The sequence below is a fragment of the Lissotriton vulgaris genome, chromosome 1_2 (genome assembly GCF_964263255.1).
Source record: "Lissotriton vulgaris chromosome 1_2, aLisVul1.2, whole genome shotgun sequence".
Classification (NCBI taxonomy): Eukaryota; Metazoa; Chordata; class Amphibia; order Caudata; family Salamandridae; genus Lissotriton; species Lissotriton vulgaris.
The window spans coordinates 40,151,082-40,176,997 of NC_141686.1; the positions used below are offsets into that span (position 1 = coordinate 40,151,082).

At 48.2% G+C, this 25,916-nt stretch overlaps 1 protein-coding gene across 4 annotated transcripts in view; it reads left to right on the top strand.

The window, feature by feature from the left end:
- Positions 1-25,916, top strand: part of AMN1 (antagonist of mitotic exit network 1 homolog) — a 773,844-nt gene that overhangs the window by 532,327 nt on the left and 215,601 nt on the right. For all 4 annotated transcript variants that reach the window (XR_015307528.1, XR_015307529.1, XM_086952786.1 and 1 more), the window contains one exon: positions 24,518-24,735. Coding sequence is in view for 2 of the 4 variants with exons in the window: in XM_086952786.1 (XP_086808912.1) it covers positions 24,518-24,735 (218 nt within the window). In the remaining 2 variants the exon portion in view is untranslated. The remainder of the gene's footprint in view (positions 1-24,517; positions 24,736-25,916) is intronic.

A 25,916-nucleotide genomic window follows, 5' to 3' on the forward strand; every position in this document is an offset into this window, starting at 1 on the left:
TGTGGACAGCAGATGCATTAAAGTTACGGTTTCTTTGTGTGATCTTGTGCTTTTCCAGTTCACGGTGCAGTGTGATTCGCTGGATTGGAACCGCTGACCACAGTTATGCGATCACTGGTTTTTAATGGAGGTATAAAGAAGTGAACGTAGGAAATCCCAAAGCCTTTGGGCCGTCACTGTGCTTCTCAAAGTTTGTTCGAGCCTGGAACACATTGAACTGGTTGGTATGTGTCTGTGGGTGCAGCTCATTCCACACTCCAACGGCGTCTAGTTGCTTCGATTGCAAACTAAATATTTTTTGCATTATTAACAAAATTCATTTAATTCAAAACAGACATCTGGTCTGCTGTTCACGTATCAAGACTCCAGCTTTAGTTACAAAACATTCTACCACTGATGTCTGGATTTTTCTAATCCCCCTTTAGCCTTCCATACAGGAAAATGGCACAGTGGAATCTCACAGAACCAAATCTAGTTAATGTTTGCTTTTGATGCTGCATGTATTTGTTGCCTTAAATTAAACTCATATGAGCAATACAGCACCGAGGCGTGCATCATTGCGTCATTCTGGAAGAATATGAGTTTAGCCTGTTTCGCTAAAGGTGTTTTTTTCGGCTGTGCGAAGCGGTATTCATGAGAGCTCCTCCTTTTACCGGCTCTTAAAACGAGCGCGCGGAGGTAAGTCTTTTCCCCGGAGATGCTTGTATGCGGACACTTGTTCGACTCTGTTCTGCGTATCCGTTTAGCTTTGGGAACTTGTCTACCTCACTACCACCTATATTTTATTCTTAGCCCTCTCTGCTCCTACAAGGACCGGACGTCATCTGAAAGCAGGGCCGTACGGCAGACATAGGCAGCCGTGAAATATATGATATATTGTAAGGGGAGTGAACGAATAGTAGAACGACGCAGTAGAAATGGGCCTTCTTCCAGATTTCGACGCTTCGCACATCCTGACATCAGCGTGTCGCTAGAACTGCCTTTGAAATTTCCCCGAACGGGGATGGGAGGGTAGGTGCTTCCCTTAACCCACCCATCTTTTGCCACTGGCCGCTCCAAAGCTTCGAGAAACCAATGATCCTCAACGCACACCCTGGCTATAAGCGATAAGGCTGTCCTTGTCCAGCTGGTACTGCTGTGCTGTTTATCAGCAGGCGACCCCTACCTGCAACAGCAGCTCTTTATAAACACGAGCCGGGGTCTAAGGGGGAGGGTTGGGGTCTGTATGCGGCCTTCACTAGGGTTCAATGATACACATGTGCACAGTACGGATGGCACGGGGTGGAGGGTGGTTGCTGCGGCTAGATGCCGCTAGAAGGTGTGGTAGCATGCAGGGTGGCAGTGGCCATGGCTGGGAGTGACGTCAGCAGAATAGATTGTTAGCATGGGGTGGCCTGGGCATTAGTGATGCCAAGGAAGTGAGGTCAGCAGAGTGGCTATTAGTATGCGACAGGCAGAGGCTGCTGGCCTAGTGTTTGTAGTTGGGTTGCTGAGGGGGTGTGGGGGGCAGGAAGTGACGTCAGCAGGACAGACGGCTGGCCTGGTATTTTGTCGGTGATGTAGACAATCGTAGCAAGAGCGGGCGATAGATATCCAGGGGATGTTCAACCAAAGAAATTGTCTCAAATATGGACGAAATGGAATGAATATCGTGGAAATTCCTGTGTTCCCCCGTGTTTCCCCACCCTCCCTGCCCTCGATGAAGCTATGTTATCAAGAGTTTGGTTGAGGAATGGATGAGAGTAAATAGATGTATGTATGGGTGGATGGATGGGTAAAAGGGTGGATGGATCAGTGAAATGGTGGATGGATCAATGAAAGGGTGGATGATGGACGCGTCAATGGGTGGATGGATGAGAGAAATGATGGATCCCACGCCCACCACAATGTCTCTACTGTGTTGACTTCGTTTCTGGGGTGTTTGAATGTTTGATATGCTGCCACCTGCAATGGGATGAGATCCGCTCTATCTTTTTCAATGGCAATGTGGGGTTGGAATGGGATTGGGTGTACCTAGTGATGGATGAACTGGGCTTGAGTGCAGTAATCATATAGCGGAATGTCCAGGGCCCCCAAACCGCCTTGTTGGAGAGGAAGCATAAGGAGTTCCCCAGGGACACGAGCCTTTTTACCTGCCCATACTAGCGATATCATGAGAGAACGTAGTCTCAGAAAAATTGTCTGATTGAGTGGCATGGGGAGATTGATGAATACTTCTGTAGTAGGGGATCTCTGTGTATAGTCATAATCTAATGAATAGTCCGCCCATGTGCGTGGACCCCGGAGCAATCAAAAATAATCTCTTAAACTGTCTTCATTGCAGTCCTGCATAGACACTTAAGAGAAAATTAAAGACAATAATGCAGCCTGTACCTACAAGGCTACACTGTCCAGTACTTCAGCTAGAAATGCCAAGGATATAACACCAATAACACATTTAATACAATTTGTCAAGTTTGACACATAGAGAAACTTTCCTCCCCTCACCAAATCCATGGAAAGATAGCGAGGAAGGGATGGACAGACAAGCCTCCATAGGCTGCCATTATGTGTCTGGAAAAGGGATACCATGACTTTAAGGAACTCTCTAGAGACCCTCGGTATCCCAGCATGCACAGCCCCTTCCTTTTACTTCCAGTTCTTTTTTCCGGCTCCTGCTAGCAGGACCCTGGAGCATTGAGCTCTCCCTTTTTGGGTGTTTTGTGTATTTTTTGACACTTTTGAAGTGTTAGAGTGTGTTCACTCAACGTATCTTTGCTTCTTCTTCACTTTACTGGAGTTTTATGGTGGTTTTGTCAAATATGCCTGCCTTATTTGAGAAATGCCCAGAGTGTGCCAGGAAGAAGGCAAGATCTGATCCACACAGGGTGTGTATCCTGTGTCTCCCTTCTTCTCATGTTCCTGGGACCTGTGAGATCTGCCTGCAGTTTTCCAGTAGGACCCTGAAAGACCGAGAGAAGATCAGGCTCCAAGGACTGGAGCAAAGAAAGCAGCAAGGTCAAGGTGGGTCTGGGCAGGAAGGGGCTTCTTCCTATGCCCGTGCTACGGCCTCTGGGGGGCTCCCCAGTAAGAAGAAGGCCAGAAAACACCACCGGTCTCCCTCGGCGTCGATAGCCTCGACGTCGGCGTCAAGAGGAATGACCACGGTCTGCTCCCCGTCTCCCCAGGGCTCTGGGTCGAAGCGACGTCTGCGTTATGACGTCGAGGGGATTGACGTTGAGACCCCCGACGAGGTCGACGTCGAGGACTGCTTCGTCGTCGAGCCATCATCGACGTCGAGAGGGTTCAAGGAGGCGTCACCGTTGTTCGACGTCGACTCGATGTTCGACGTCGAGAAGGAGATCATCAACGTCGAGAAGACGGTCGTGGACGTCGAGACGGCGATCATCGACATCGAGAAGACGTTTGTCGACGTTGAGACGGCGATCTTCGACATCAAAACGGCGGTCAACAATGTCGAAATGGCGCTCAGCGTCAAGGAGGAAAGCATCGTCCTCCAGGAGGCGGTCTAAGGCCAGAACTGTGTCCTCGGTGTCCACAAGCCCACGGTCGCGGCGGCGCCATTGTTCGGCTACCAGGGGTATGGCCTCTAGGTCCCCCCCTTCAGGTCAGGCGAATAAAAGAAGGAAGGAGGCTCCGGGCTCGGAGCACTCACAAGTCTATTTGCCCTCCAAGCCGAGGTCACCTGCACCTCCTCCGTTACCCAAGGACCCTCCTCCACATAACCCTACACCTCCTCCACCACCTGTTCCTCCTCATCGCCCTCCGCCTCCTACACCACCCCCTCCTCCAAGATCTGTCTCGTTACCTCATCTCCAGACGCCGCCTACGGGGCCACCGCAACCTAGGCTCCCGTTTAGACCTCCACAGCGCCCTCCGTTACGGCCCGTGGACCGTCCGAGGCCGAGGAGGTCGAGATATTGCTCCAGACGGAGGTATAGATCCAGGAGTCACCGTCGCTCTTCTACAAGATCCAGACGGCGCCACAGGAGGGACCGGTCGAGGTCCCGCTACACGGATTCCTCCGGTACCGGGAAGGATGCTTGGGAAGGATGATCATTTTTGATGCTGCTATTCTGCCTGCTAGAGACAGTGGTAGATTGGACCATGTGTTTACTTTCCCTTCTAGCCAGGTCATAGTGCGGCTGTAGTTGATAGTCCAGAGTTCTTGTATGTCGCGACTCAGCCAGATCCCCAGAGCGTTGACTGGTCCTTGGGCCCAAGTTAGTGGATATTCTAGCTTGAAGGAGTATGTATGGTCAGAAAGGGGGAATAATGTGGATTTTGACCAATTTATCTGTATCCCTGATAGTCCCCCAAATTTAGTTATTTCCCATAGTAATGGATTTAGATTTACTTTGGGATCGTGTATGTAGAGTTTTATGTTTTCTTCGTATAGGGAAATGATTAGCACTCTGGATGTGAAGACCAGCCCCCTGGCAGCGAGATGCTGTCGAAGTCGTGCCGCCAGCGGTTCCATCGCTATTGCGAAGAGGAGGAGTGATAGATGGGCGGCCTGTTGGTGTACCCCATGTTATAGAGAATGGGGCTGAGATCATATCGTTGACCAGCAGTCTTAGCAGTGGGTTTGGGCTGATCCCGAGTCTAGTTAGACTAGCAAAAAGGTATGTCCACTCTAGAAAGTCAATTGCCTTAGTGGCATCCAGAAGGGCTGCAAGTGCAGGGACTTGGGGGTCTAGGTAATATAAGACCGCAAATAATGTGTGCAGGTTGTGTGCCGTTGAACGTCCAGGTATGAAGCTAGATTGGTCGGGTCTAGCGATAAGTGGGATGAGGGGCTGTGGTCTATTTGCAAGTAATTTAGCATAAATCTTGTCTATGTAAGTGATAATGGCTTTATGAATCTCAGAGGTTGGGGGTTTACCCAGGCTTTAGCAGTGTCAGTATAACTGCCTTGCACATAGTAGGGGGGAAGGTTCCCAGATGTATTGATTCATGATAACCTGAAGGAGGTGCGGCGCCAGGAACGACGAATAACATTTATAAAACTAGGCAGTTAGACCATCCAATCTGGGTGCCTTATCACTAGGGAGGTTGTTTATGACTTTGATTATGTCATCGGTAGTGAAGGGTTCATCAAGATAAGCTCGGTGTGCGTTCCCTAGCCATAGCAACTCAAGCGGATCTAGGTATGTAGTCCGGAATGGTAGAGGAGTATAGTGTAGACTAAAAGCTAGTTAAAAAGTTTAGTGTACTCCGTGGGTCTCTAATAGGATTGGACCCATTGTCTAATATTTCTGTTATGAAAGTGGCATTACGCGCTGGCCTAAGATAGTGGCTATGGTTTTCCCTGGTCTATCCGCCTCCCCTTATCTGTGGGCGGTAGCGTATTTCCCTAAGAAGTTTGTTCCCGCAAGCTTCTTGCTCGAATTCCGATATGTGCTCCATGAGTGTCGCCAGGTGTGCCTGTTCGTTAGTGTCGTAATATTGTACTTCTGTGTCCCTGATCACAGATTCCAGTTTCCCAAGGGTTTGTCTGATGGCTCGCAATACTCCTGCTTGTCTAGCAATGCATGACACCCGGATTACCACTTTAAAGGCTTCCCATAGCGTGGAATGAGAAGAGACCGACAGTTCATTAAAGGCAAAATAATTTACGGTATCTTGATGTATTTCATTCCTAAAGGCCACATCTAATAGTGCATGAGGGGGAAGTAGCTAACCAAATTCCTGTTGAGTTATCGGCAGTATTATTAGGCGAAGTAAAACAGGCGCATGGTCGGACAGTGTCCTAGGTAGGTGTCTAGTGTCTGTTTTTCATGTTGCTACATTCTTAGATACGAGCCAGAAATGTAATCTGGACCAGGCATTGTGCTGTGTGGAGATACATATTCCCTCTATCTCGCTGGTGCCATTACCTCTATATATCTATCAATGCATTGTCGCCCATGATTGAATTTAATATCTCTCCCACTTTAGCTTGTCGGCTGCGTGAAGAGCCGATTCTATCCAGGGCATGTCTAATATAGCATGGAAGTCTCCACCCCAAATTATGGTGTGACAATTTAATGACATGATTTTTGGCCAAATATTTTAAAAAAATCTGGGTCATCTGTATTCGGGCTGTAGATTGCTGCCATGGTAATTTCGATAGTTCCCAGCGTTCCCCCCCCCCCCAGTACCACATATCGACCAACGCATATTGATTTTTGAAAGACTTGGTTCTGATACAAGCACTCCTGTGGAGTGCTCAAACACAAAGATCAAAGTAGCTCCTAAAACGGGAGCAGTGGATGGACACAAGTACTTGGTTCATGCTTTGGTGGAGGCATAAACACAAGGAGATGAATGACGCATGTATGCCATGGACAAATGGGGGCAAAGGATATGAGAGTGACAATGGAGCGAGCAAATGGTAAGCCTATCGACGGGCTGAGGCACACAGATTGTAAACATGTCTGTTTGAGACAGCGCATGCGATGCACTGTCTTTCCCAGACCTAAGAACTGAGGGGGTCATTATGATGGCGGAAGGCCCGCCACCGCCAGCTGTTAAAAAGGGTTCCAAAGACAACCGGTAACCAAAGACCCTTTTATGTTGCCCGGCGGTATCGCCTCTATGACCCACCAATATTAATCAATGAAGAAGCAGGCGCTGGAGACTGGAAGGCGGGAAACGAGGATTTTATTCTCTCCGGAGGAGAACACATCAATTCAGACAGCAAGTATCGTCACGAGGTGCTCTAACCACATCTCTGAGGCCGGGCCTCTTATACTAGAGTTTACGACCTTTATTGCACATAACACATTCTCGTAATATTTTAATACTTGAAAGAACATCCTCGGAATCTCCCCTCCAGACCCGTTCCCACATACATTTACAGTTGGATTCCCCACCCCGGTCACAACAGGTGATGGTGGTCGCACAGCAGGGCATTCCGCCGATTCACGGAATGCGTGGGGTTGATCGGATCTCATGGGGTGGGGGCTTTGATCGGTTCGGGGGTCTTTTGATGGGGAGGGGAAGCTTCCTACTGTACGGGGTAATAAACAGTATCCGCAGGGTCAGGTGGCAGCCTGGGAACGAGGAAGACAAACGGGGACACAGGAAAAGGGGGTTTGCATCAAAAGGGTTTGAGGCCATGAAAGGAATGAAGGGAGGTGTCGCGCTGGGAACAGGATGGGGTTCCGTGGTGAAGCTGCGCTGGAGAGGGGTTTATGACCCAAGGCATGAGAGAGCGGGGGGGTTGTCAGCGTGCGGGGGAATGCTTGCGAGGTTAAGAGAGAGAGAGACGCGCTGGCTATTAGTGAGGGGCAGGGAGGCCATGGTGCTCAAAATGGCTGCCGCTTACGCGCACGAATGGGCCTGGAAAGGGGCAAGATGGCGCCGATAATGTTCACCAAGTTTGTATTTATTTTTCACAGTCCTCCCTTTAACATTTCCAAGACATCTTGCTGGCCTATTTCCTATCTACCCCTATATGCAGTGATCATAAGTAAGGGAGAGGGGACTTGGGTGAAAGAACTGTACGTAAACATCACATTATAAACATCATATTGAAAAATCTCATCAGTCAGTAGGCGGGTTCATTGTTAAGTTGGTTGCAGGAAAAAGTCATCGTAATGCAATATCAGACTAGAATCACGTAGCGAGGGCGTTGGGTACAGATCATAGAATAAGAACTGGTAAATTATCATATAAATAAGTCCTTTTTGTATACGGTGGGTGCATAGTCAGTCCAATGGTGATTGGGAGAGAAAGGAGATACAGTAAAAATATCAGAGTTCTTCGTTGTCCTTTTGTCGTCTTCTGTCGGCACTGTTGAACACCTGGATTACCTATCAACAGAAATGTTCATGTGGATCGAGTCGTTGGGGGTAATTGTGAGATCAGTTCGTTTCTTGAGTCTCTGTGGTGGGCATTTCCTGTTGCTTCCATCATCTCCAAGGTGCTTGGTAGCGGGCAGAACCACAGACTTTGTTTATCTTTTCTTCGGGGGCGACCCTTGGTGGAGTTCTAGGTCACCGTTCTGGGATTTAACACAGTTCGTGGTCTACTTAGTCGGAGCTCCCTCCCTTCTGACGTAGGGAGTACTCTTCTCTGGGTAGCTCAGTAGGATTTGGAGGAACTTGGGAGTTCGGGTGGAAAGGTGCGGGTGTGAACAGTCCTTATGGTAGGTCGGAGGAAGAGGGGATGGAGCAAGGCCAAGTCGGGAACAGATCAGGGGGGGGGGCGGAGAGTTTTGCGTCAGGCGAGTCCGAGACCATGTTCAGAGAGCGGGGGCTTTTTGGCACACGTTGATCATAGAGCAGGGGCTTCAGGTCAGCCCTTTCCTTAGCTTTGTTTGAAACAGTGCCCCGTCCTGCGACTCCTTACTGCCGTGGTCTCGCCTTGGCCTCCGTTGCTGACGTTCCACAATCCGCAGTCAGGCCGCGTGCTCCCACATCCGGTCTCTTTCTCCTCCGACAGTGATATCCTTAAATGAGTGTTGAAAAGACAGTCTTTAGAGATTTTGCAGAAAAAGGTAATTACATGAATCTATTTTCTTTCCCAACACCAAGCGACTAGCGTAAGCACTCGCTACATTTGAGATTTTTGCGGCTTACGTATAAACAATTGATGATGGGTTTGCTGGATTCCTTGCAACTTCCTTTTGTTGGCTAATTCTTTGACGCTTTGATGATTATTACGTTCATTTGTCATATGTCTATTATAGTAGATGTCAGTTCTTCTGGCAGAGACCCATTTCCCTAGTACGAGTCTTGCAAGGCTAGGCTAGTCTTCAGGGCCTTGTATTTTACAAAAAGTGCAACGTGCTATTCACCATAGTCTGATAAGCATCCTTCTGAGGGATGAACATAGGCTAAACGAGTCTGCATTACAAAAAAAACATCTTATTTTCAACCATGCCTACTGCAACAAGTTCTTTCGTTTTTCAATCTAATTTTTCAACTTTGCACACATCCTTCTAACTTTCTATATAAATCCTCGCAACCTGGTTACTACAAAAACTCGGGAGGGGTGGTTTGCAATAATTATTAAACTTATCCTCGGGGAAGGAGGGATCTGATGGATACCAAACTGGGGGCATTTTGGGTAGATGGGGGTGTCTCGATCATTTCTTACAGCTTGGGGTACGGAGACAATTTTCAATGGGGATGGTCGCATCACCACAGACACATTTTTATCATAGGAGCCACTGACAAATAGTTCCCTGAGAGTGGGTCAAATTTAGGGAACCTTAGTCGTCTTACCTGTCCCTTTCCTATCGGCCAATTTAAATTTCATCCATATTTTAGTAGAAAAGGAGAGGTAGTAACGTGGTACCAATACAATTTTATTTAGGACAGATTTGCACAAATACTTGTGGTATTTGGGGCCAATCAGGAGGTGCACCAGGTTCGCCAATTAGGTGCCAGTTGCTAGGAAGAGGGAAAGTGTGGAGGGGTGGAAGAGTGAGTGAGAGAAAGAGAGAGAGAGAGAGAGAGAGAGAGAGAGAGAGAGAGAGAGAGAGAGACAATAGGCCGAACAGTACACGTGTGACATAGAGAATGACCGTGTATTGTTTGGGCTATTCAGTGCGTTACCCAACGTTAGACGTTTCGGGTCTGTGTTAGGAGGTGGGAAGCATGCAGTTTTGGGACAGAAAAGCGTTAGATTTGGTAAAAAGGTCGTGAGAGCGTCCTTGTTGTGCCATTTTGTAGCGCTAGTCCGTCTTCATGCATCGGGCGTGACGTGGTTCCAGATCCCTTATGATACTCTAATCGGGATTCTAATGTAACCTGCAGAGGGAAAAAGGGGGAGAAAAAGGGGAGGTAGGGGGACAACATTCGAACACATCAAATGTAAGGGCACGAAAATCCTTTACTTACCACATAATCGTACTTGTCTCTTCGGGATATAATCCCTTAGGGTTCTGGTTTCTTAAAGTCATGGGGGCAGGCAATGTGATAGGTGGTTCATGGGGAGGTTCGAGGATGGCGTTAAGGATCGTGTGTAGTGAAAAACGCTAAAAAGAGGAATCAGAGGTGCCTAGCGCGAGGTACCCGGTTTTGTAGATGTATCCGGTCATCGGGGTCCCAAAATCATTCCCAAAGCTGTGATGTTCTTAAGGCATACCAGTTCTTTGTTCAACCCTGTACCTTAGTACCTTCGACCACCATATCCTTATAGCAATTTATCAATCACACCATTTTACTTTACCCATTCTCTGAAGTCGAGGTCCTTCTTCATAAGCAGCGTATCATACCTTCGTTTTGACCATCAACCCAGGGCCGAACAACCATTTCTCGGATAACCTTAAAAAGAGAGCAGAACAGTTGCGCACAGAAAAACCCTCCCACCGATACCCGTATTTACAAAAGTACGCGGAGCCTATCCATAGCTTCTAAGACTTTTATTTGTAGAGTTATTCAGTACGTAAAAGGTGAGAGCGCAATTCATATTTTGGCCTGACATGTCGTCGATGGAAGCACATACAGTAGGGGGTTATTTTGTAGTACAAGAACATGTAAAAAGGTCTAATTAATTATTTGTAAGTAACCAAAAACATTTCATTGCGTGACGAAGGAATCAGGGGCATTTCAGTTCATAGATGGAAACACAGTCAAGCTCATCGTAATCACATTTCCTAAATGCAAACCGCGGGCGTGCATCATGAGCGACGTTATGTATCAGTTACAACAAATATCAAAAATAAATTGTTCATTGAAATCAACATTTTTACAGAACCTCTTCTTAAATGTTTGCCAAGTGCACCCTCCTCCCTTTAACATTGAGTGCGCAATGGTTCATATATATACATATATATCTTAGTACATCAAGTTTCATTAGCTAAGGAACACCATGAGGCACCCGTAAGTTCCATTGATACCAGCGCCATTTTGGGCGAGGCCGGTTTAGTCCGGAAGTAGCATCAGGGGCAAAATATCCCCGACAATTGGCGGTTGGACCAGAGTCCCTTTCGGTAGTCCAAAAGAAAACTGTGCTAACAAAGGGGCTGGTGGTGTGGACCGTCAATCAAGAGAGGGAGGGGGTAAAGTCTCTCTTACCGGGTCATGTTGATGTTCAGCCGGAACTTGCTCGAGTTCGTTAGCCCATAATGTTCCTGGGTGGTTCAGACGGAAGCTGATGCAGACACGAGGGCACCGCCATCTTGTTGCTGTGCCGTGGTTATTTCATTTGAGATCAATGCAACTGTTCCTCACCGGAAGCCTGAAGGGGCCGAGGGCTCTTGGGACTTTGGTAGAATCTTCAAAGTCGAGGGGATGTTTGTCGATGGTGGGGGCTTGCGCCCAGGTGGACAAGTGCCTGAGTTGCAATTTCGGACAAAGTTACTCCAGCGGCCTAGACCCGCCTTTCGAGGGCCCAGACGCCATTTTGAGACCCTGTGGCAGTCACCTTTGCCGTATCCATCAGGAGTGGACGAAACTTCTTGTGATGGCGAAAGACAGAGCATCATGCTGCTGGAGCAGGACATTTTGGTTCGGGGCGCCAGGGTGCAGCAGTGGAGCCTTCATCTGGGGAGGTGAGGGAGGCTCACCCGTGCCGTCTTCATCTCCCGGCGCATCCTACACCGTCCCTTGGAATCAGGGGCGCACATGATGACCACCCTACACCCCTGATTCCGACTCTTGGGGGACCACTGTACATCCGGTGCTCCGCAAATATGCCCGTCGGACATTGTATGTCCTGTACTGCGCAAATATTCCAGCCGGGTCTTGTATGTCCTGTGCTGAGAAAGTATACCAGTCGGGCATTATATGTCCTGTGTTACGGAAATATACCAGCCGGGCATTATATTTCCTGTGCAGCGTAGGTATATGGCCGTCGCCCGGCTGGAGGACATCGGCGTCGGCCCAGGGCAGGGAAGCCTCCTACCTGTGGAGGTGGAAGAGGCTCGTCCGCGTCGCCTCTTCCTCCCTGCCCACCCTGCATCCGTTCGATGGAGGAATTCGTGATGGCCGGACCAGGAGATACGAGGGAGGGGGTCATTTGCAGCCGCCCCCTCCCTACTCGCGGCCCGGGGGACGCCATCCCTGGAAGGGTAGTATGGAAAGACCATTTCATTGCCTGCTTGGTGGAGCCTCCAGGACCTTCTCGCCAGCGTTCTCTTTTTGGCCCATGGTTGCTGGCAGGCCCCGCCCCACACGTGCTATGTGTTTCGGATGGGCGGGACCATCGAACTGTTACATTGGAGGACTTCCGGAGTGAGCATAATATGTTTTGTATTTTTCCTATTAGTCAAGTTTGCTTTTTAGAGAGTACTACTAGTTATTCTATTTACTGTTGGTTGTGTGTTTTACCGTAATTAAATCCTAAGTTATATAATAGACGCTTGGCTTTCTTGAATCTTTTCTCTAACGGGGGGGGTTGTTTACACTGACCTGCAGTTGTGTTTGTTTTTCAGAGTGGGGGAGCAACAGAGAGCAATCAGTCCCAGAACTCCAACATGTCGTTAAAATTTGTCTGACGAAATCTGTGCCACCGAGCATAATCGAACGGGGTGGTCCTGTCTGTTCTGTCTGCACTAGTCTGATTGGTTTTTATCTCACGTCTTTTTCCTTTCTGTCGGTCCGTCCTTTCTGTCACCCCTTCATTCTTACCTATGCTTTGCAGAGTCGGGCATTGGGCTTTCCAGTGTCCAAGACATTTACAGAAAGCACATTGGTTTTGTTTTAAATCTGTCCGTCCTGTGCGTAATGTCGGGGGATTACCTTCAGGTCGTTGTGTTCCGGGGTTGGCTTGTCGGCACATCCCCTTACACCATTCGCTTTTCATGTCTATTCCTCGGGGCTGTGCCATCGCTGGCCCTTCCCTTTGCCTACTAGACGTTTGGAGGTTTGTCCGTCGTGTCCCTTCACCTTTTCTAAATTCGTCGTTTTCCCTTCGTTGCGTGGCTTCTTTGCGCCACATACCGAGACTATCGAGCATAATAGGTGTTGTTTCATTCCTACGAAGGGCTAGTTCTACTGTTTCTATTTTGTCGAGATCAAAGGATCCTCTCAGTGGCCACTGTCTTTCTCGATCCTTTTTCGTATATTTATGCCACAGCTCACTATAGGCTATAGCAATTAATCCATGCTTCATGAACATGTCCTTATTAGGGGTGCCTTCCAGCGGAGCCGGATGGTTCATCTCTAATAAGCGGTCCGGGTAAAACAGGCTACTGACCAGTGGGGAGAAGACAGGCATGACGGATCACAATGGGATAATAGTCAGCACTACCTATCTTATCACTGCGCGCAAAGACTAGACAGAATATTTCTATTCTACGTTGTTTGCACGTAGTGAATACCTCATGAACCAATTCTGAGCAATCGATCAACGTTAGGTCAAAAATAAAAAATCAATATGGTCAATGGGGAGAATAAGTAGGCTCGCAAAGGTTCGCGTCACCTACCCTTTCACTATCTGCAAAGAGGGGACCTAATCTTCCCTGTTTTCAGACAGAGAATCTCCAGAAAACAATCTATAACAGTTAATCAATGTTAGGTCAAAAATAAAAAATCAATATGGTCAATGGGGAGAATAAGTAGGCTCGCAAAGGTTCGCGTCACCTACCCTTTCACTATCTGCAAAGAGGGGACCTAATCTTCCCTGTTTGTAGACAGAGAATCTCCAGAAAACGATCTATAACAATTAATCAATGGGGGGGGGGGGCAATTGTTCAATGGGGAGGGGGAAAATAGGTCCGACGGGTGCGTACCTATCCTTCGCTGTTTATAAAGGGAGAGCCTGTTGTTTCTCCGTTTGCAGACAGCGAATCTCCAATAAATTAACAAAGAGTAATACTAGTATTTTCACAACAATTATCAATTACTTCCAATTATCTATCACTATCGCAATTTCGTCGTGTTTACACGACCTTACCCGGACCGCATGGACAGTTTCTCGTCTTCCGAATCCAGCGCCCGATCGTCCTCTTCTCTTCGTACTTCTCGTGGCACTCCTGATGGTTCCCAGTCAGGACCGCAGATCACTCGAGAGAGGTCTGTTCGGAACCAGTGAAGTTCGGATGATCGGCTGTCAGACGAGGGTCTATCGGACAGGGTACCTTCCGATCGTTGCAGTCGTTCACTCTGTCGTCAGGACCTCTCCCACTGGATCCACGAGTCGCTGATGGGCCCCACGCTTGGGACGCCAATTGTTAAAAAGGGTTCCAAAGACAACCGGTAACCAAAGACCCTTTTATGTTGCCCGGCGGTATCGCCTCTATGACCCACCAATATTAATCAATGAAGAAGCAGGCGCTGGAGACTGGAAGGCGGGAAACGAGGATTTTATTCTCTCCGGAGGAGAACACATCAATTCAGACAGCAAGTATCGTCACGAGGTGCTCTAACCACATCTCTGAGGCCGGGCCTCTTATACTAGAGTTTACGACCTTTATTGCACATAACACATTCTCGTAATATTTTAATACTTGAAAGAACATCCTCGGAATCTCCCCTCCAGACCCGTTCCCACATACATTTACAGTTGGATTCCCCACCCCGGTCACAACAGGTGATGGTGGTCGCACAGCAGGGCATTCCGCCGATTCACGGAATGCGTGGGGTTGATCGGATCTCATGGGGTGGGGGCTTTGATCGGTTCGGGGGTCTTTTGATGGGGAGGGGAAGCTTCCTACTGTACGGGGTAATAAACAGTATCCGCAGGGTCAGGTGGCAGCCTGGGAACGAGGAAGACAAACGGGGACACAGGAAAAGGGGGTTTGCATCAAAAGGGTTTGAGGCCATGAAAGGAATGAAGGGAGGTGTCGCGCTGGGAACAGGATGGGGTTCCGTGGTGAAGCTGCGCTGGAGAGGGGTTTATGACCCAAGGCATGAGAGAGCGGGGGGGTTGTCAGCGTGCGGGGGAATGCTTGCGAGGTTAAGAGAGAGAGAGACGCGCTGGCTATTAGTGAGGGGCAGGGAGGCCATGGTGCTCAAAATGGCTGCCGCTTACGCGCACGAATGGGCCTGGAAAGGGGCAAGATGGCGCCGATAATGTTCACCAAGTTTGTATTTATTTTTCACACAGCCATTCCGCCATCAGACCCCGATTTACCCCCGCCAAATTAGGATGGCGGGGGGAATCCGACCGCGACCATGGCTGGCGCAAAGACTGCCCGCCACGGATCCGCCACAGGCAATCTGTCCAATTGCCTGTCGGAGCAGTCACCATCTGTAAAGCAGGCACCATCCGCCAAATTACAATGCTGCATCCACACCAGCAGGTGTATGGCAGTGGAACTGCCATTCACATGCTGGTGGAGATTGGTTTTGGGGGCCTGTTGCGGACCCCTTGTGTTGGGGGGAGGTGTGGGTGCACTGGGGGGGTACCCCCCTACATTTCACTGCACTACGTGGCAGGCACTGTGTTGTGTCTGCCACGTAGTGCAGTGAAATGCACAACCTTCATTTTTAACATTGTGGCAGGTGCTGCTGTCAGCAGCACCCACCGCAATGTTAAATTGCAAGATGCGACCACCATGGTGACTCTCGCATCCTAATATGGAGTGCGGGACCGCCGCATGCATGGCAGGGGTTCCTGATCCCCACCACGCTGGCTTGCGGACTCTAGTCTGCCCGCCATCGTAATGACCCCCTGAGTTCTGGGTCTGGCTCAAACGCCCACAACTCCTGATATCCTCCAGTTATGGTTAGCAATGCATACAGCACACACCATAACTTGTGCCATGCCATGTTGTTGTCTTGTTAGCTCTGTTTTTGTTTCTGTGGGCAAATTGTTGTTTTCAGCATGGCGCAAATTATTTTATGTGCTGCTAACCATAAGTTGCACATTTTAGTGGCTTTGGGAATTTGAGTCAGGCCCATTGCTCAGTTTTTCGGTGTTTTTTTCAGTCAATTTCTTGTATTTTATAGTGTACTTATTTTCCAAATCCTGCTTCACACGGCTTTTAGCCAGGCCCTGTGCCCAACCTGCAACGAGTTTCATACTACTGCTACGCAAAGACTGCAGCCGCTGCGCACAGTCTGGTTTCGCTAAAAGAGTTGGTTTTTCCAAGTCCATGTGGCAACTACTGAACAGATGCACACTAAAGCATTGCTACATCGCTCATTCAGTAAAATTCTGCTTTACAGCCAAGTTTGATGTAAATCTGTTCAGCAGCTTGTGCTGTAGCCACAAAGCAAATTTCCTGTTGGCGCTAAAATGGATCTTCACTGTATTAGGCATGCAAGACCTTAGATATATTGACGCAAAGCTGAAGTTAAAGTACAGTTAAGGTTCGCATGTCCTTGATGAATGAGGCCTCACTGAATACAGCTGGTGGGTGGAGCGCACAGGATTGCAGCAACTCTCTGAGAGGCGACGCACTGGAGTGAGCAAGCCGAGAGGTCCAGGCTGGGCACAGTGTGTAGGAAACCATCTCAGAATTAACCATCACAGCGCTCTGAAATGTAGGGTCATGCAGGAGTCTGGGAGACTATGTCCCATCGACCGTATGGCCAATTGACAAGCTACAGTGCCGGTGTGTTGTAGTTAATTCCTCTGAGGTGGGGATAATTGGAATGACACAGACAGACTTTGCTATCATCATCTGTGTATTGATATGGTGTATCTTATGACAGTGTTCATGTGACTTGTTTTGCTATTTTGTTGTAGTAAAACGAATAGACTAATGAATGAATAGACTGATTAATACAGACCCACAGCCAAGCCCTGTGCCCAACCCTTATTGGCAAGCCAACCCTTGTAGTATGCAGCCTCTAGTTGTGACTCTTGGCCTTTATTTTATTCCTGTCTATAAGGTGAGGTGCCATTTTTGTGTTGTGCCCTGCCTGTCTACCCCTATTAACAGCTATATTGTCCCAGTAGACTTGTTTCTAGTACGTTGGTCAGGAACTTATTGTCTACTATGAGCAGTGCAGTGGACCTTATGTGCACATTCCGTTGGGTCCCTATTGTGCTTGAGGAATGGCTATCATTGTTTGGGTCATTGAGTGCCTTTTGTTATTGAGCATCTCTGTCAAGACTTTACAGATAACCTGACAGAGCCTTGCGAGTTAGTGCTTTTTGGGCGCCTGATGGCCTTTAGGACTTCCTCCTTAGTTGTGGAGGTGTCCTGTTTTTCCTGATTATCTTCAGAAAGCTTCAGGAACTTTGCCAATTATCAATACTCATGCCTCTCTCTCTCGCTTGTATGCTTTGGGGCATACATGGTGTTGTAGAACTGTTGAAACAGCCCTGTCTTCTTCTCCCCACTCAAGACTCCCAAATCCTGGCCTTTAGTTGCCTGCTGAGATTTGGGGCTTGGCAGACACTGAGCTTCTTGGCTAATAAACATCCTGGTTTGTTCTCTGGATTCTACGTAAAATTTTATGCTCGCAATATGAGCTAGTTTGCCCTGTCAACCTTTAGAGTTCGATCTGCTCTCTCAGCTTAATAATGATCATCGACAACTTTTGCAACTGGTTTACCACTGCCTCTGTAAATTCTCCTTCAGTTTCTTAAAGAGGTTGTATCTCATTCCTTTAAGATGTGCTGCCTCTGCTGTGAATTGTCTTTTAAGTGTTTACTTCATTGTTATCATTGTTTAATTTTCTTTGATGCCCTGGTTTAAGGGACATCAAAGGAATCTAAAATGACCGCTTCATTTAGGAAGGCCTCATTCATTCGCCATGTACCTTCCATGTCTTTTTGATCTCTGCTTCCATCAGTGGAGCTAGAGAACGGTTCATGATCCAAAAGTGTCATTGGGGCTGGATCTACTTTATGATATGTGTCAGTACTCTTCTGTTTGGCAGGATGAAATCTGTGTGTGCACAACTTTTAAGGGGATTATAACAGTGTGAGAATTTCACTTTGTCTACGGTACCAGATATTTATGAGTCCTATATCTGCCAGTCAGCCCTTAACTTTCACTGACATTGCACAAGTGCCCCTAACCCATTTCTCCATTTTGTTTCCAGACAGGTTACCAGATATAAGTCCCCAACAATGATTCTGTCCTCTTGCCCACTCTCTTATCAAGTGTATGGCCTTGTGGAGTAACATTTCTTCTTCTTCATGGTTTGGTGCATAGATGGATGCTAATGCGATGGGTGAGCTCACTTAAGACCATCTAATTAGCACTTATGGTTGGTTGTCTGTAGAGGCCATCACTGATCCCCTTACAAGGTGACTTACTTGCTGGAAGCAGACACCTGTTCCAGTCAGTGACAGCTCGTTCAATATGCCAGAATTTTTGGCAAGCCATTTAGAGCCCTAACGTTATTAGTAGTGATTGGAGTTGGGGATGATCATCTTCCTCCACCCCCACCTAGTTTCTATTTCTTATGCCTCTAATGGGCATCAGATCTCCAGTGTCTCTTCCCACCCCCATCCTCTTTTTCCCACCTCTGATCACTTTATTCCTTGACATTGCGAAACAGCCGATCCCCCACCTCAATTTCAACTTTCCCTTGCCACACTCCCTTTCATCCTGCCATCTGTGTTCCCAGTGACACATGATCTAGTCTCCTGTAACCTACAGGGCTGTCCGGTGTTAAGCTGTGTCCTTTCTCCACGCCTCTGCTACTTAACCCTGTTGTCCCTTTCACCCCAGCGCACAACCCCTTTTTGCTATCTCCTTCACCCACAACAAGCGCAGAGGCCTGCAAGCATGTGATATGGAGTCTTCCAGAGTCTCCATCTCATTCCATACTTGCACTTTCCACCACCGTGGTCATACTTGAGAGTTTTTTATTCTCTTTAGATGCTTGTTTGCATCACATTTGCTGGCCAGTATCTCATCTACATCGGGGTTTTTGTGGCCTTACCTCTTTAGACTTTTTTGAGCGTTGACTTGCTGAACTTAGAATATTGAGAGTAAATGCTTTTAAATTAATCATCAAGAAGGAACATACCTAGAAAATAATAGATCAGTTTCTCAGTCTCTGTCCGGATTGATGGCATTACTTCATACTTCGGATTCCTGCTCCTGCTTGGGCTATTTCTTCATAGCCTGTAATCGACTTTTAGGTCTCAGTGAAATAGTCTTTCATTGTGGGGCTAGGTTATAGTTAAAATACCAATCACTATGATTCACCTCCTTTGTTAATTTTCTCATTACTGTCTCACTTGGTAGAGAGTAATGGAAGTGGTCAAACCCGCACCAAGCCCATATGTTACACCAATCTGCCATTTCCCTTCCCCTTGTCTATGTAGAGAACGTTTGTTTCTATCCCATCTCTAAATTCCAACAGTAGCACCACACCTAGCCCTACTACCATTGAAGCATCTGTTTGAAGTAAAGTTTTTCTTGGCTATTGGCTCTGTTTAACTGTTACCAGCCGTGATGCTTTTCAGATCTGTCAGAAATACTATAACAATTTTTAGGAATGAGCAACTACTACTCCTGTAAAATAGTCACACTTCAATAAATCAATCAATCAATCAACAACATTTGTAGAGCGCACTACATACCTGTGAGTGTCTCAAGGCAATCAATCAATCAACAGAATTTGTATAGCGCACTACTCACCTGTAGGGTCTCAAGGCGCTGAGGGGTGGGGCTGGGAGGTGGGGGTTGCTACTGCTCGAACAGCCAGGTCTTGAGTTGTTTCCTGAAGGAGAGATGGTCCAGGGTCAGCCGTAGGTGAGTGGGGAGGGAGTTCCATGTCTTGGCTGCCAGGTAGGAGAAGGATCTTCCTCCGACGGTGGATTTGCGGATTCGTGGGACGGAGGCGAGGGCGAGGCTTGCGGATCGGAGCTGGCAGGGGGGTGTGTAGAATGTGAGGCGGCTGTTGAGGTTCTTCGGGCCCGTGTCGTGGAGAGCCTTGTGTGCGTGGGTGAGGAGTCTGAACGTGATCCTCTTGTTGACGGGGAGCCAGTGCAGGTCTTTCAGGTGGGCAGAGATGTGGCTGTGGCGAGGGATGTCCAGGATGAGTCGTGCTGAGGCGTTCTGAATGCGCTGGAGTCTTTTCTGGAGTTTGACTGTGTTCCCGTCGTCCAGACGGCTGGTGACGAGGGCCTGGGTGACCGTCTTCCTGGTTTCGGTGGGGATCCATCGGAAGATCTTTCGCAGCATGCGCAGGGTGTTGCAGCAGGATGACGAGACGGCGTTTACTTGCTTGGTCATCATGAGGGAGGAGTCCAGGATGAAGCCCAGGTTGCGTGCGTGGTCCGTTGCCTTGGGTGAGTTCAGTTTCAGACGGCTGATCTTCATCCATTCCGCGACGTCTTTCATTCCTTCCTGGAGGTTGGCTTTGGTGGTGGTGGGGTCGTTGGTGAGGGAGAGATCAGCTGGGTGTCGTCGGCGTAGGAGATGATGTTGAGGTTGTGTTGGTGTGGGATGGCTGCGAGAGGGCTCATGTAGACGTTGAAGAGGATGGGTCTGAGTGAGGATCCTTGCAGAACGCCGCAGATAACTTCGGTGGCCGCGGATCGGAACGGGGGAGGCGGACTCTCTGGGTTCTTCCGTCGAGGAACGAGATGATCCACTCCAGGTCCGCTCTTGGATTCCGGTGTTGCTGAGGCGCTGTATCAGGGTGCGGTGGCATACGGTGTCAAAGGCTGCTGAGACGTCCAGGAGGATGAGGGCAGCAGTTTCCCCGTTGTCGAGCAGGGACCTGATGTCGTCGGTGGCTGCGATGAGGGCAGTCTCGGTGCTGTGGTTTCCTCGGAAACCGGACTGTGAGGGGTGTAGGGATCCGTTGGTCTCGAGGAAGGAGGAGAGTTGTCTGTTGACGGTCTTCTCGATGACTTTGGCCGGGAACGGGAGCAGAGAGATGGACCGGAGGCTCTTGAGGAATTTAGGGTCAGCCTTTGGTTTTTTGAGTAGGGCGTTGATTCAGCGTGTTTCCAGCTTTCTGGGAAGGTCGCTGTCTCGAGGGAGAGATTGATGACGTTGCGTAGGTGGGATGCAATGGAGCTGCTGGCTTTGTTGAATATGTGGTGCGGAAATGGGTCTGATGGGGAGCCGGAGTGGATTGTGCTCATGGTCTTAATGGTGTCATCGATGCTACCGCTGGACCAGGCTAGCAGGGGGTCGTGGTCGATGGTGTGCAGAGAGACTGTTGTGTTGCTGTCTGTTGGGTCTGTCTGGGTGTTGAAGCTGTTGAAGCTGTCGAGGATGTCAGCTATCTTGCGGTGGAAGAAAGTGGCGAGGGAGTCGCACAGGGCTTGCGATGGCGGGATGTCGTTGGTGTTGGAGCTGGGGTTGGAGAGTTCCTTTATGATGTTAAAGTGCTCCTTGCTATTGTGTGCGTTGTTGCCGAGGCGGTCCTTGAAGGAAGTCCTCTTGGCTGTCCTGATGAGGTGGTGGTGGTTGCGGGTGGCTTACTTGTGGGCTGCGTGGCTGTCCGGGGTCTGTTCCCTGTGCCATTTCTTCTCTAGCTTTCGGCAGGCTCGCTTGGACGCTAGGATTTCTGGGGTGAACCAGCTGGCCTTCTTGTTGGTATCTCTGTGGGGGGGTTTCTTCAGCAGGGCGAGGGTGTTGGCGCAGGCGTCGATCCAGCGTCTGAGGTTGCGGGCAGCGTAGTCGGTGTTGGAGGGTTCGATGGGTGGGCTTAGAGCGGAAGTTTGTGTGCAGTTGGTCTGCAGTGATTTTTCTCTCCAGCAACGGCAGGGATCTGTTGGGTGCGGTGGTGTATGGTGGGTTTCTGGAAGGAGAAGTGGATGCAGGGATGGTTGGTCCAGAGGAGTTCGGTGGTGTGGCGACGTGGGGGCTTGCGGAGAAGATGGGGTCAAGTTTGTGGTCTGCGGAGTGGGTGGGCATTGTGACGAGTTGTCTCAGTCCGAGGTTGGCGAGGTTATCAATCAGGGTTGTCGAGTTGCTGTCGTTGTTGTTTTCCAGTTGAAAGTTCAGGTCTCCGAGGAGGATGTAGTCGGTGGAGGTCAGGGCATGCATGCTGATGAAGTCGGCTATAGAGTCGCTGAACTGGGGTTGGGTCTGGGGGGTCTGTAGACGAGGGTGTCTCTGAGGGTGGAGTTGGGGTCTGTGTGGATCTGGAAATACAGGTGTTCGGCGGAGCTGAGAGTGTCGTTGGTGCTGGTCAAGACCCTGATGCTGTTCTTGTGGACGATGGCGATTTCTCCTCCGACTCCATTGGTGCGGTCTCTGCGGGTAATCTTGTAGCCGGCAGGGATGGCTATGGCTATGACGGGTGCAGAGGAGTCGTTCACCCAGGTCTCTGTGAGGAAGACGACGTCCGGGGATGTTGTGTCGAGCAAGTCCCAGAGTTTGACGGCGTGTTTGCGTGCAGAGCTGGTGTTCAGTAGGATGCATCGGAGGTGGTTGAGATCTTTCTTGGCGGGTTGTTCGTCGGCTTTGAGGCTGGTCTAGCTGCAGTTCCGGCAGGTGAACGGACCGTGCGTGCGTTTCGGGCGGCCTTGAAGCAGGTGTGGGTCCTTCCGGGATTGAGAGCGTGGAGTGTGCTGGCGTCGTAGCGGTGGTGGTCGTCGTGGTGGGTGCGGGGACCAGGGGTTCTGACGCAGCGGTCGCCATATATGGGGATGTGGGAGGGAGGAGCAGCTCGGAGGCGGGAGGCAGGGGCAGCAAATGGCAGAGGGGGGGCGGGCGGTTGGAGACGCAGCGGCGGGAACGGGGCAGCGAGGGGGTGTCAGAGGAGAAAAATGGGCACAAGATACAACAATCAAGTAGAAGAGAAACAGGCAAAACAGTGGCGGTGAGGGGGAGACAAAGGGGAAAAACGGGCACAAGGTGCTAAAATCAAACAGAGAAGAACAGGCAAAACAATGGCAGTGAGGGGGAGACAGAAGGCAAAAACGGGCACAAGATACAGAGGAAAAAACAGTGGCAAAATCTATGGCAACGAGGGAGAGACAGAGGCAAAACGGGCACAAGATACAAACCTAGGGCCTACCACTGGCAACCAGAGATAAGGCGCAGGTGCAGCCGCGGCCCATAGGAGGGAGTTCGGTGGGGCAGGGAGGCGGTGCGGGGGAGGGGCAAGGTGGACAGCGATGCATTGTGCGCTACGAAATTCGTTTTATTGATTACATTGTTTACTTACCTGCAATTATCCATATTCCGTTGTTTACCACTGTCCACCCTGCCCCTCCCCCACACCGCCTCCCTGCCACACCGAACTCCCTCCACGGGCCGCGGCTGCGCAGGTGGTAGCCTGCGGGTGGAGGAGGGCCTCAACATTCAGCGGCAGCGTCAGGGCACACAGGCAGAGCTGTGTGGTGGGGGAGCGACCTACCAGCAGGTCAAGAGTTCTCTTACATCTTTCCTGTTCTTGTATATTGTACATAATAAAGATAATTGTCGCCTCCCTGAACAAACACCCCCCAGCAACCACTGCAGCGGTCTTCTACAACACTGTGTTCATATGATCAGCATCTTCGTTTAGATGGATAAGATGCAAAGAATATCGCTTTATAAACTGAAAAAACCTAAAACGTAACAGGTTGTCCGATTTATATGATGTTTTTGATTACCAGATATCCTCTACCTTGGTATTCTGACGTGCACAGCTGCGGTTCAGTTGGGCGATAGCATGGAAATCCCTAGATGCCGGAGGTATTCCCTTTTCAGGTTTTGTTTTCCTTGTTTGTATAGACTACGACCAGCCGTCTGGACCACTCCAGGCGGCTGGTAATTGGACAGTGGTAATGGGCAAAATGATTTCGCAGAAGATTGTGGAAAAGGCAATCTTGAAAGTAAATCAATAAAAATATGGCAATTAACGAGAAAGTCTGCAAAAAGTAAACGTCTAAGCACCAGACTGTTATGTGGTGGAACATGTTCACACCTTCTTTTCTTACGTTTGTTTTTCTTCGGTTCCTCAGCTATGCTGCACTTTTAGGAAAGCAAATACAGTCATTGATATTGTGGGATACAACATTTTTTTTTGCACGTTGTGTTTTAGTCACCCCCTCACGTCTGTGTCACTAAAACATTTAGACCAATTAAGACAAAAGGTAAAAACTCGCGAGGCGGGACGGGGGGGGGGGGTGGGGGGTAGGGGGGGAGTGGGGAGAGTTGAGAGCAAACTAGAAATAGAGACATTTAGAATTTTATGGAATCAGATATAGAGGTGGTGACTTAGCTCCTATTTTTCTTCATTCACTGCTGCTTCTAGGCCCTTGAATGTATTGACACAAAAAGTTTACATAGAAACCTGTCGTTTTGAGGTGAATCGTTATGTATATATTCGGTATCTCAGTTTGCAATGAATTGGTGTACTAAAGTGGGAAACACAGTTTGGTGGATTTGAGACTAGTCAACGCCCCTTTCCCAGGCAAAATTTATTTTTGATGCAACAGTAATGCAAAGTTCCATACTCTATGCAGTATGATATATGTTTGTTATACAGAAATGCCGTTATAGGACTTATGTATATGTTAACTAGGCAATATTATATCTATGATTGGGCCTTTCCATGAACACTATGAAAGGAATTAAAAGAAAATTGTCAAGAAGTTAGGATTTATTTTCGGTATTGAACATATGATGTAGGTAAATGTTCCACCTATGGATGACTATGATGTGCATGAATTGAAAATATATTACAATAATCTATTATGCATTTTTAGACCCCATTTCGGAGAGATTGTTTGATAATGAGGGATGTTTTGTGCAATCTTTTTCTCTCTATAGGAGTCAAAACCGTTGCGTTGTCTTGTCCTTATTTATTTGAAGCTTCTTTGAAAAGATGCTGCAATCTAACAGATGAAGGAGTCTTGGCTCTTGCAGTGAACTGCAAATTATTGCAGATTGTCAATTTAAGCGGATGTTTCAGCATCACAGATGTGTCTCTGCATGCACTGGGTCAAAACTGCAGATTTCTACACAGCATTGACTTTTCGGCTACTAAGGTAAATACCATTTCAAGCATCTGAAACTACTAATCTGTAAGAATTAAATCCTTTACGCAAATGCTACGAGATGTTTGAGTGACCGTCTTCGTTTAACATATATTTTTTAAACACATTAAAAAAGGTAACTGCCAGATTTTTATAAAGAAAACATGTTCGTTTATTTTGTGTTTATTAAATAACATGCAAAAAGAAAATGGTGCAAACCTTCAGCAATAGTTCTCCAGCACTGACCTGTGATAGTCACATTATTTTCTAATACTCTTCGTCATCAGGCTCAAAATCCCTCAAAAAATGTTTCAGATAAAGTAAACTAATAACTAAAAGTAGCTGTCCATGCCTTGGCCTTTTGCACTCCAGCTACCTCTTTCTGAAGGATACTTCTAACCGCAGACTCATCACCTTGTGAATATCCCCAAGCACCAGAATGAATCTGGATGATTTTTTATAGCATAGTCTGGTGCTGGTAGGTAGTGCCATGCGGCTCTGTATTGACCTCATTCTTTCTGCCCTGGAAGCGCTGGTCGGAGTCCCATTCAAGCACTGCACTCCTACATGCTGAGGTTAGTTCCTTTATTTCTACATTAGGCCCCACATTTTTTCTCAAAATTCTTCTTTTCCAGTGTGCAAGGGAACATGTCCTCTACTAAAACGACATAGTTGAAACCTTGTCCTATGTCATTGTTATGAAGTGTGTCTCTGCTGTTTGGGTTTGGGCAACAACATCAGGTTTTGCCAAGTATGTGCTTTTATGAATTTGAAGCCAAACCTGCATTCCTTAATTTGTTTAAAAAAAAATAGTCAGAGTCCTCGTCAGGAGGCCACTTCAGCTTGCACTAGCCATTGCTCCTGCCAGCGCTGCCAGTGACATGACCTACACAACTACTACAACAAATTTAGGTGCAACTTTCTGCCCCTAGCCTTTGGCACAGCATTTTCATTTGCATTTGCATCATTTTCTTTTCACCATGTAACTTTCACCACAATTTTTCAACAACATTTTTTGCGACCTTCTTTTTGCTTAAATTTTAATCCTTTCATGTTTGTAAACATTCTCATCCTCATGCAAGGAACCGCCATTTTCCAGGTTTCTAGTGCTCATGTTTGGCCATCCGAGCCTTCCATCAAGAACACGACTAAAGCCATATTCATCAGTAGCAGTTTATTTAATATCCAATGCA